Raw genomic sequence first — 12,194 nt, 5'->3', positions numbered from 1 at the left:
CCCTCTTCTATCTCTTCCAAATCATCTTCCTCATCATCGTCGGTGCCTTCTTCTTGTTCCCCAAACTCATCGCCCTCGAGTCCCTCCTCCAAGTCGTCGTTGTAGTCACCATAATCCGTGAGCGGCGGCGAATCGATGTCGACGGACGCCTCGTTGAGCATGTCAACGTACGACTCCGGCGCAACATCAACGGCGGGACTTTCGTCGACCACCTTGTGCGTAGCAGCCGATGCCGACGACGCCTTCGCCATCGCCGCCGTCAAAGCTGTCAACGACGCCATCTTGGCGGTGACTGGCTTCTTCGCAGCGGGTTTCTTCGGCGCCAGCTTCTTCTGCGCCGGTGGCTTGTTGGCCGGCCTCTTCACCCGCTTGGTCGGAGCGGGTGCGGGAGGGGCAGCAACAGCGGGAGGAGCGGCGACGACGTGCCGCCCCAGCCGCTTCCGCTTGTTGTTGGGGAGGACAGCTTGTTGCGGGGCGTCGACCACGAGCTCCGCGATGGCGGCTGCTGCGTCGGTGCTAGATCCGGCTGCGGTGGGTGGAATCAATCCGCGCGGCGCGGCCTGGTCCGCGAGCAGCGACGGGTTGAGGGCTTCCATCTTGGTGCGAGCGCGCCGGAGCGGAGGTCGGAGAGGGGCGGAGGCAGTGGAATCGGGGGCGAAAGAAGGAAAGGGGGGAGCTGAATGTTCGTTCGCACTAACGCGGGGGAGAAGATGGGGTTCGCGCTCGCACAGCCTCGCCAACCCGGAAACTTGGGAGTTTCCACGGCACGAAACTAGATGACGCAGAAGAAAAAAATTGGTATGAGGATCCAATGCGGTGTCTAGGTTGGCATTTTTTTTTCACCTAAACCCGGAAGACGACGGTTATTATGCGAATGGGGGTCCTTTTTTCTCACCTAAACCCGGAAGACGACGGTCATTATGCGAATGGAGGTCCGATGCAATGTCTGCTCTTAGTTGTTGCATGTTGCTCCTCCACTTCATACCGTCAAGCACACAGTTTACACCTCAGACATTTTGGTGTTGGGCGACCTTTTTGAGCCATCACTTTCCGGTAACTGAAGTGATGACACTGACAAGACCCAAGAGCTTAGCGACTAAGTGAGGACCTACCAGGGTCCAGTGCTAAGTGATAAAGTATCTTCAGTCTAGAGAAACGGCAAGAGATAAAGCTTGTCGACAAAGATGTACGAGTTCCAAGCTACCACAAGGGTCATTACGAACTTCCTTCGCTCCCAAGAGAAAGAAATTAGAAATGCAACTCGAAAACTGGAATAGGACCAAATGCCAATGATAGAACGTAAAACTCAAAAGGGCAGTTGAAGCTGAGGAACCAACGAGAAACACAGTGAATGCAAATGGCTCACTGTAACAAAGCAACACAACTTAAATCAGGAGCCTCAGAAGTTGAAATAGATTTAAAGTTCATAGGTTGTTGGGTAGCATCCCAACTCCAAGGTTCAACCGCACTGTATTTCCTCTTCCATAGCAACCAGTTGAAATCTCGGTTGCAGTTTACCTGCCAATCCACGAGACCAGAGCCTAAGTATATGCATGTCATCATCTTCGCAGCAAGTTATCGTAACTAGTCGCTCTACCGGAGTAAACCCAAAGTGGCACAAAAAAATGGCCGTCTTGTCTTTTGATCTATACACATGGCAATGGAGTATTGAGATACTCAGAAGGTCCTGCCTGGACTGAAATGATAGTTGCACCTCTCAACACGCAAAAAAATGTCTTCAAGCGCATTTTCAACTAATGCCGTGATTCCTCTTCATCTTCATTGTTTTCCTCTGTTTGAGATGCCAGCTTCACGATGTCTTCCACACGGATCTTCCCTTCTGCATAAGCACAAAAAAAATGGTTAGAAAATGTGGGGAATGTGTGTTTTCATGAAAAGAACGAGATATCTCGTGAGTCTAAGGACCTTTGTCTTTAGAAAGGTTGCTGATAAGCTCTTGGACGCCTTCCTTCCCTATGGTGTCCTTGAGATAAGCCGCAGCTGCTGCTACTTCCTCAGGAGTCACTTTGCCATCATGATCCCTGCAAAGGTGTAAATTGGCTCAGCATGTTGACGAAACATGCTCCAAGTACAACACAACATCTTAACAGAATACTATATACTACGTTGGATAAATTAGATATTGAGGAGTGTGGCATTTTATTTTAAAAAAATCAAAATTCATATTTCAAAGTTTTATAAAATCCAAAACAAAATTCTGGAGGTAGCCAATGATGTATGCTATAATGGTGTAAAATCTCAATGCAAACTAAAATGGTGAAACCCTGGATCAGTATAGGGACAACACGTGTTGACATACCCGTAGCAGTAACAGACAGCTAAGAAGTGGAAAAGGTTGGTGAATTACTAGAAAGTGTGATGGACAACAAAACTACCACTTGCAGGGCTAGTGTGGGTACCCAATGATCTTGCTCAGTCCCTACAGATTAATAGGGAACTCCGACTACAACAATCCCTTCCAGTTGGAAGTCTTAACCTTCCCTATCCAAGCAAATCCTAATGATGGTTCAACTACAGAGGAATTTCACCAGCAGCACAATGCACTAGCTGAAGCCTGAATAGCATTCAATATGAAACAACTAAAAAATTATGTGATTGACATACCTATCAAGCAGTTGCCAGCGGTTCCCGATTTGTGCATCCACATCATCGATCTCCTTTTCTAGTTCCTGAAGCATAGCATCAACCTAGACCAGAGCAAAGATATATGTCAACAACTAATCCATAAAAGTACTCAACATAATGTATAGATTACCACCATCACTTGTAACTGCCCCAAAGAAACTCTCTTTAACTAACAGAGTTGGGAGAAGGCAAATGTAGGCATAGAAATCAATCATTAAACTATGTATGGTGTAACTTTGTTAACGAGACACGAGTTAATCACAAGAGAGTAAACTGAAGATGAAAAGTGAAATCTCAAAATGTGAGACATCATATGCTTTGAACACAGTAGCCAGCTGGTGTAGTATAACTTAGTAGATGTTTGACATTTTAATCCCGAATGGACATGTAAAGGTGGAAATGTAATCAAGCAGATGCCATATGCAGGCCGGGACCAGATCAAAGTTGAATGATTGAGGACACGGTTTATAATAAAGAGATCTGTTTGTTCTGCTTATTATCTCCAACCAACAAGGCATAGGATCTAGGTCTTCTAGGCCGAATACTGGCATTACCCACTCTCACTGGTTACCAGAAAAACAAAGTATACTACTAAGTACAATGCAGATTGCCAGATGTAATTGTGACAAGGTGAGAAAGGGGTAGAGGTTATTTAGTTTCAATACCTTGCAAACCAGTCTGCGAACAAATAATAATACTCTCTGTCCCAAATTACTTGTCGCAGATTCGTCTAGATACGCGTTTTAGTATACAAATACATGTGAATCTAGACAAATATGTGACATCTAATTCGGGAGGTAGAAAGTAATAGTTTCTGTAAATGTTGGGGAAACTATTTCAAATGTAGCCATTTCCCAAAATAAAGAGGGTGTGCCCAGTGCTGAAAGCTCCCACACGTTGTGGGGTCTGGCGAAGGGTATTTCTAGGCAGGACCAGGACACAATTGGAGATACTCTACCACTGCGCCAGGCCTGCCCTTCATTTCCCAAAATGAAGAAAAAAGAGTAAAACACTAGCTGACAGAACTGTCCTCATATGATGTGACTGTTTCTACTTCTCAAGCTAATCACTGCCAAATGACAGAAGCCGGGCAAGTAGCGTACAAATTTACCCAGAGTTATGGACTTAGGCTTTAGATGTAAGGAAGAACAAATACCTTGTCAATCAGCGCTGATGAGACCTTTTCTTCTGCAGCAACCTCTGCAGCGTCATCTGACTCCTCTCGAGCAGCCTTATATGCCTTTTTAGCTTCTTCTTCACCCTCTGTGCCTTCTTTTTCAAGCATGGAGTTATACAGATTTATCTGCATTCCACAACAATTAAGCCCTGCTAAGCCTCCACAGTAGAGCAGTACATATGTATGCAAAGTAGAGATTGCTGTATGGATAATGGTCCCTCTAACTCCACTTCACAAATTCAAATCGTACCTCCTTGTTGACAAGGCTCAGGAACTCTTGACGCTCCTTGCTGACAGACTGCAATATAAGTAATTATGACGTTATTATGTGAGTACGGTACTAATAGAAAATGCAGATTGACGGGATCATACCGATGCAGATGCTAGCACAGCCAATGCCCGACTGATATTACAGAGCTGTTCCTTGTCATGTTTAGATTCTCTGAGTTCTTCTTCTTCCCTAGCAGTAGGCTCAGTCATTTCCTTTAAAGCCAAATCTTCTTCAGCAGCCTCTGGTTCTTTGAGATTTGCCTTCTCTTCCTTCTTTTGTTTTTCCTTCTCTTCTTTCTCTTTCTTCTTCTCTTCCTCCTGAATATTTTCATAAGGAAAGCATTAGAATAACTGGATCAGAGTTCAAAGTTAGCAGCATCATGCTAAAGTTAAAATAAACAGGTAACAGTTCAGTGTTAGGCAGCAATGAAGAAATGATAAAATTAGGTAAGAACATTATAAACTTACAATCAAACAACGGGAAGTCAGAAGCAGTTCAATCTTAGCAGCACTATGCTAAAAAGAATTTGTTTACGTAAACTAAATTTGTGGCTTGTCTATAAGCAAATTCCCCCACTGCTGTACCGCAAAAGCTGGTCAGGAGGTGCTTTCGCAGCTTTTGTACCCCATCCAATGAAGGACCTAGAAATTTCAAGAAGCCTGGGCAAACATGACTACTGTATCATTTTATTTTGTCTAAACTGCTACTCCCTCCAGTTCAAAATAATTGCCGCAAAATGGATGTATCTAGACATGTTTGTGTAGATGCATCCACTTTTGGACAATTAGTTTGAACCGGAGGGAGTATAAAACATTGTGTGACAAGGTGTTTCTCCGCCAGCAAGGCTGGGCGGCTGCCCGGGCTGGAGGAATGTTGGATCCGCCCATGGTACCCGCCTTACCCAATCCACAGAGTTTTCCGTAGATTTTTCAATGCTTTGAATTGCTCTATCATTGTTTCTTATATCTCAATTCTCTAGCAGATAAATTGTTCGAAAAAAGGTCATTTGGCTACAGTAGCTGAAAAACTAGTGATAATTATTACTCCCTCCGGTCCATATTAATTGACTCTAATGTGAATGTATCTAGACACATTTTAGTTCTAGATACATCCATATTGAAGTCAATTAATATGAATCGGAGGGAGTACATAATCTTAACTACAATCATCAGACACTTATGTGATTATCGTTACATCAGTAAAGTTATCGTTACACAGTAAATCCAACAAACATATAAACAGGCTCTCGGAACCTTAGGGGCACTTAGACACATCCACTCACATCCAGACTACTGCTTCTTTTAGATATGCATCGGACCAAAAAAAAAAACAGGATCTAATACACCAATTCTCAATCATCATTACGTGTAAATCTTGAAGTGGTACAAATAATATGATAAGTTGATAGTTGAGAATACACAAGACCTTATGTAACAAATACAGGGATATCAAGAGTTCAGACAAAACTTTATTTCACGGCATCATTTTTGTTTTATGCTCTTTCTACTAGACATCTTCTAGTTATACCATGGAATAGCATAAACCATGTATATCTTCTTAATACATCTATTGCATGAGAAAGCATTAACATTGAACAGGTGAGACTGTTGAGGCTCAATCCAGAACAAGGGCATGGCAGAACTATTAAACAACCATTGATACATTCCAAATTGTGAGGCAATGCAGGGTGTGTATGTGCCATGGGTATCAGAGAAAAACGAAGTACATCCGATTAATAAAATTCTGAAGTAACAAGAGATGGAAATTAATAAAATCAAGACGACATGCCCCACGCAACTAAAAATACAAATATGAGCACAGGACACATAATTCAAGGTATGTGTTAGGCTTGTTAGCAACACATACTAGTATACTACCAGTGTGGATTTCATACTTACGCCAAGTATCATGTTGCATTGGCGAACGAAGTAAACCAGTACATAATCTTAACAATGGTAATTTTATATTAACCATCCAATTGATGTGTACATACCTTGATAAGTTCTTCCTGCATCTCAAGGAATTCCAGTTTTCTCCTCCTCTCAGAAACTGAATCTTCAGATGGCAATACTGTCCCAATTGTATCCACAACTTCATCTGGTAAAGAAGACAATGTTGCTACAACAGCGTCCTCAGGTTTCATTCTCCCAGACAGGGTAAAAGCTCTGACAGCATTAGAAAAGATGAATAAGTACGCAAGCGCAAACAGAGCCGTTGTAGCTAGTAAGACATATATCAACCAAGTTTACCTTGAAAGTATGAGAAGGGAAGATGGCACAGCACGATTAAGTGAGAGATCCAACCAGTCTCGTAGCTGGACAGAAAAATAAAGTTGTAAGGAATTGCTAGCATAGTTTAATATCCTTTACAAGGTAACAGTACAAAAAATTGACACAAAGTTATGGTGAAAGGCAATGCACTTAACCTTAAACTGTAATTAATTTGAACTGTAATACTCCAAGAACAAGGTAACTACTAGGACAAGTACTAAGGAACCACAACACTGAATAGCACATAGATGTACTTGCAGGCGGCCAAAACTACTAAACAAACAGGTATTCTTCTGAAATTGTGTGTGTATCATCAGGATAATGTTAGCAAACCTGTTGACGCATTTCTTCTGTTGACCGCAGACCAAGGTGACCACGGTCACGGCAGGCTTGCCGGAGCTCCTCTTCAGAAAGAGACTCAACACCCTCCGCTTGAATCATTTTATCATCGTTCTTAATGCTGCATAGATTAGAGGATCAATACCAAAGAAAATGAGCAACATTTTACACTACGATTCTAAAAATAGATGTTGTACTTGAAGTGAATGTCTAAAGCTGTAAAGCAGCAAGACGAAGGGAAAAATCTACTTGCAAATCCAATAACAGAGTTATAGAAGGCTATCCTTAAGTACAGTAAACAGACATAGATGCTGAATGTTAAGCATTGTTTGACTCAAGCACATGTTAAATCTACTCGAATGCAGAGTCTCAAATGTAGATACAATTGGCATGATTTCAGACGTCTACTAAGCACCAAGACAAGCAAACCATTAGTCGTGTCATCTTCGTGCATGAATTAACAATAAAATGTTGCAAAACATTGCCTGAAATTACTTCACTTAGTTTGCTAGTAGAAGTCATATACAAAGTCTCTCTTTCTGTACTCATTTAACAGCACATATATGTAATTACAAGATTATAGTATCCACCTGAAATTCTAATCTGGACGATTGTCCGGTGAGTGGTGAATCTGAAAATGGTAATAAAACCTAGTCCCCATCATGGGTTATCACTAGCATTGGCCATACCAGTAATATATACACGTAACAGAAAATGCGTAGGTGCAACAGATGCAAGCTAATTAACGCTCCAGTTATAACTTCCTCATTTTCATACATGTCACTTCTAAATCAGCAATTGCAGAGTGTATCTTTTCGCAATAAAATACTTACTCTCGTAGCTTTTTGCGAAGCATGAACCTCAAGTAATGGTCTGTACCAAAAGGTCGAATACCCATATACTTGCACATATTTACCAAGCGCGCTCTGCATAAATATACTGGATCAGCTCTGGCGTAATTTTGATCCTGAATTTACAAGAATATTCCAAATTGACATTACGACTAACCTGTTCATGTTATCCAAAGTCAGTTCATCGTTAAATAACTTGGCGAAGCCCAAGATCTCATCATTGGATACACGTTCACCTTTCCTTACCTGATTGAAATTTGATGTAAATTATACAAGAACAGAAGAAATGAATTCCTAATATAAGTTTTGAAATGTATTGACACATTGATTGAATTATATAGAGCTGATAGTGATACCTTGTTTAAAAATTCGTCCAGATCTTCAGCTGTCTGTTTTGTTTCTCCACTACGTGATGTTTGAACTTCCTTTGCCATTTCTTTTGCAGTATCTTGCAAAAACTTTGCATACTCCATCCTTGCTTTTAGTTTCCTTTTCAATGCTTCCTGCACAGGAAAGCGAGCTACATTCTTGAGACAATCAATCACCGAAGTAGCATTGTTGGTGGTTTCATACAAATGAAACTAGGAGGCTGATTCAAACATGCTACACAAAAATCTGTTGTATCAGCAGACATGGACGCCAACAGGGTAAACAAGTCATGGAATCATAATGATACTGCATTGCACATGTACTGATGAAAGAACAGGGCAAAATAGTTATGTGCCATATGTCCTGACATACATACACCATCAGTGGCATAAAAGCATGCTGAAGAATATAATGCCCTAACAGACAAACAATGTAATAATACTAACACATTTAGTAATTCAAGTGGCTAAATCACAAACCTCTTCTTTCATCTTGTCTTGGAAAGTTGATGGCAGCATATTTGGAAACAACTTAAGAAACACTGGCAGTAGAAATTCCATGAATGGGACAACAATGAACACAGCAACAGGTACCAGCCTGAAGATATCTGCTGTTGTACGGGTGAGCTGCTGCCTCTCTCTTCTAGAAAGACTTTTCCCACCAGCAAGTTTCACCAGCAATCTTGATGAAATCCTAACGTCTGCCCAGAGTAGCTTTGTTCCTAGCCAGTAATGCTGCAGTGTGGAAATGAATTCGTCTTTCCCATGCTTCAGTTTTGTAGCCCAATCAGCTCTACACAAATGAACACAGCGGAATAAGTTTCATACGTGTAAAAGTTTACAGAAAATGGAGAAAACAAATAAATTGTCTTAAAACTGAAGGTTTGAGTACAAAGAAAAAGAATTTAGACCTGCTCATTGAAGCAACAGCTCGAAGAGCCGGGCCGATACCCAGAAGCCTTGCCCAGAATTTTTTTACGATTGACTGGTCAGCCTTTAGCAAATCTTGCACCTGCTTGGCTTTGGCTTTAGCTTTTGCCGTGCTTAGGCCTTCCACAGCCTGATCACATTCTTCTGGGGATGCCTCCTTTTTCCTTTTATTCTGGTTTTGGTCATCACTCTGTTCTTCAGTATCCAACTTAGGTTGCCCAGCAGTAGCAGTTGATGCTCTGCGAACTGACTGCAACAAACCTTTAGCTCCCAAAGGCAGTGCAAATTCATTCCTTCCAATTCCATAACCATAGAGAGAAATCACATGAGCTGGACGGCGCAGAAGCCCATTATCAGAGCCTAGAAGACCCCCCTTGGCCAAATTGACACTATACTGCTCCTTCTCCTTCTCAGACTTTGAGGCCCCTAAGCTTTGCTCAAGAAATTGCTGTCCGATTCTTGACTCAGCATTGAGACCAAATGTTCCATGCTGGAATGAAGAGGAGCAAGACGAGAGGATAGGTCTGTTAACATGATCTAAGAGATACTTTCTTCTCCTAATGATCGCCCTTGAAGCCATGCTTGGTTGCTGCTCACCTTCCCAATAGGAAGGCAAAGGTCATGCCTTTTCAGGCAGAGCCCTGAAGAGATCCGATTGAAACATAAGTATAAATGAATGTGTAAAAGGGGGGTAAACAACAAATTACAAAATAAAATGTATATATTAAGAAAAATAATAACAACCACCATAGCAACACACTACCAGACACACTAGTCAATTCATTTCAAGAAATCAAGGGAATCTATTATATCATTAAAGCATAAGACAATTAATGGCTTAGATTAACCAGCTAAAAGTAAACGGTTCAGATCTAACAAAAGAATAGTCAGTTCTCTAGGATTTCCTCAGGTGTGATGGTTAAGACATGTCAGCACAGTGAGCAGTAGTACATCAAGTCCTAAATGAGAATCAAATATTAATGTGGTCATTCAAATTGTGTATGGCCAAGCTGTAAGATAATCAGCTCTGATCCAAGTGAGTTAAGAAATAGTACAATCTCCAACCAATAGCCAGCAGAATAAAATAAGTATACAGCTGCGTATTTCAGAATTTGGCCACAAGATTCTGCACTCACAATCCCAAGATGTCCCGATATCTACAAGTATATTCGCAGGTGCTGGCAAGAAGATTTCATGATAATCTATATTCTTCACCTTAGATGTACAACTTTGTAACTATAGTTATTCACTATGAAAATTACTAACAGTTCAAGGACAAGATTCTGAAGCAATCGTGAATTAACAGTAAATCTGTTCTAGACATGGTTGCATTAAGAAAAATAACTCTATCCTTTTAACTTCCACCTCTAATATTCCCTCCATCCCAAATGAATTGTCTATACATGCATATCTAGACAAAACCGAGTTAATTAATTTGGGATGGGAGGGAGTAATAAATATAGAAAAAGAGAAATAATACACTATGATCAGTAACAGACATTTTCCCATTTGAACTAATTTTGCTGCAAAAAGGCCGGTGAATTGAAAAATGAACCTGAGGGCTATCCAGAGATCAAAAAAAATATGTACATAAATATACAGTGGTAATAGTTTAGTTCAACAATGAGTAGCAGTTCAATGGAAGCAACTGAGGTTAGGTAAGCTCCACAGTATAATAGCAATAGGTGCAGTTCATTCTGTGGATGTGGTTTGCAATGCCTAAACCTATGATTGTGCCTAACTACAAGAAGTATCCAGGCAACTTGTTCCTCGATAGAGCTATGAAGGTTGTCTGGAGAAATAGTCCCTTGAAGATAAAGTTACAAGCTAAAAAGGGGCTCTCCGCAGCCTAAGCTGGTTTAAGCAATTTGTATCATGGCCGCAGTGGACCTGGTAGGCGAAGTGTAGGTTTGAAATCCTAGACATGTCTCTCCCAACCTACAATTACCACCACACTTACAATCCATGCCATCAGCATGATGTGGGTCCAGCCAAGGTCATCCTTCTATGTAAACTAAGACATGTGTTATATAAGTAAATAAATGATGCTGCTACTATTTAAATGGTTGCATTCACGGAAATGAACATGATACCACTGTCATATCACAACGATGATCCACCAGTGTCATGTGATCAACTGATTATGAACATTTGACCCTACACTACACTAATGCATATTTGACCCTGCAGCCAAAACCACATCAAGTGGCTGATCTTCCCATTACTATATCAAATAAAATTCAACATGTCATAAAATGTTTCAACAACCAAAACAAATCTTAGGCCAATAACAACCTAGTAAGGTACATCAGATACAGCATGCCATCATTCATAGGCTAACAACTAGAGAGTGTATTAGGTTTGACATGCCATCGTGCATAGCGCACAACTGAATATATATGAAACAAAAGGGCAACCTGGGCCGTTAATAAGAGGTGCGTCGGTGTTACCATGGCCGGGTCTTTCACATAGCATCATTCTGAACGGGGCCTAAACACAAATCTCAAGCACTCACCACGTGGCAAGCATTCTCAAACCCCTTGCGAACAAAAAGTTGCGCAAGCACTTGGGGCCGAAACAGGATCCAACACGAGAAAATAATCATGGACAACCCGAGCAAGCGGGTACATAGAATGGACAAGCCAAGCCACAAGCATCACGACAAGTACGAATCTGCGACAGACTACCCGCAGGAGCAAGTTCACGAACCACAGCCAAAACCCTAAACATCTAACGGTGGATATCTCATGGGGTTCACCCGCGCAAGCATGAGTGCGAACGTGGGCCGAACCCTAGCTAGCATCGAACCCCGCCCGCGCCGATGTAGCTCTGGCGTCTCAGATTGGCCACGCGAACTGGAAGGAAACGGAAGCGAAACAGCGGCCGTAAACAGAACCGTGGGGAGGAGGGAGGAAGGGGGCTTCACCTCCGCGGAGTTGGGGGCATCACCTCCACGGACTTGGAGGCGCGCCGGACCGCCGTCCGCCGGACCTGCAGTTCCACCTTCGTCGGTGGGGGATGGGAGGGAAGGGCCGGGAGCTTCGCAGGAACAGTCGGGAAGGCCTCAATGGGGAAAAGAAGAGGAGCGGCGGCGTAAAATGGGGAAGGAATGGGAGTCGGGGCGAATGCGCCGTAGAGGTACAGGCCAGGTTGCGCCGCGCGGACCGGGCTGGGCGGAAACGAGTGGTTTTCCTATGGGCCTGGCCCAAGTAGAAGTGCAGCATTCCGAACAAACCATTTGCGAGCATTACTTGAAAGAGATGAATATAATAACTTTATTTTCACTTCATCATGAGGAATAATAGAAAGTTTAAATAGAGGCATATATCTCCAATCATCTGC

General features: G+C 42.1%; 1 protein-coding gene across 1 annotated transcript; it reads right to left on the bottom strand.

Moving 5' to 3' along the window:
- Nucleotides 1-1,385: 1,385 nt before the first annotated feature.
- On the bottom strand, nt 1,386-11,915 carry LOC124706633 (mitochondrial proton/calcium exchanger protein-like). Its single transcript, XM_047238314.1, has 15 exons — nt 11,802-11,915; nt 8,834-9,493; nt 8,403-8,715; nt 7,911-8,057; nt 7,712-7,800; nt 7,537-7,629; nt 6,698-6,824; nt 6,344-6,408; nt 6,088-6,259; nt 4,196-4,411; nt 4,074-4,121; nt 3,803-3,949; nt 2,626-2,708; nt 1,927-2,042; nt 1,386-1,840 (listed from the first exon to the last, which is right to left on the bottom strand). Exons 2-15 carry the CDS (start codon nt 9,430-9,432, stop codon nt 1,755-1,757), a joined length of 2,301 nt encoding a protein of 766 aa, XP_047094270.1. The 5' UTR covers nt 9,433-9,493; nt 11,802-11,915; the 3' UTR covers nt 1,386-1,754.
- Between the last annotated feature and the right edge of the window lie 279 nt (nt 11,916-12,194).

This window comes from Lolium rigidum, chromosome 4 (genome assembly GCF_022539505.1).
Source record: "Lolium rigidum isolate FL_2022 chromosome 4, APGP_CSIRO_Lrig_0.1, whole genome shotgun sequence".
In the NCBI taxonomy this organism is placed as follows: domain Eukaryota; kingdom Viridiplantae; phylum Streptophyta; class Magnoliopsida; order Poales; family Poaceae; genus Lolium; species Lolium rigidum.
This window is presented reverse-complemented; position numbering and strand designations above follow the sequence as displayed.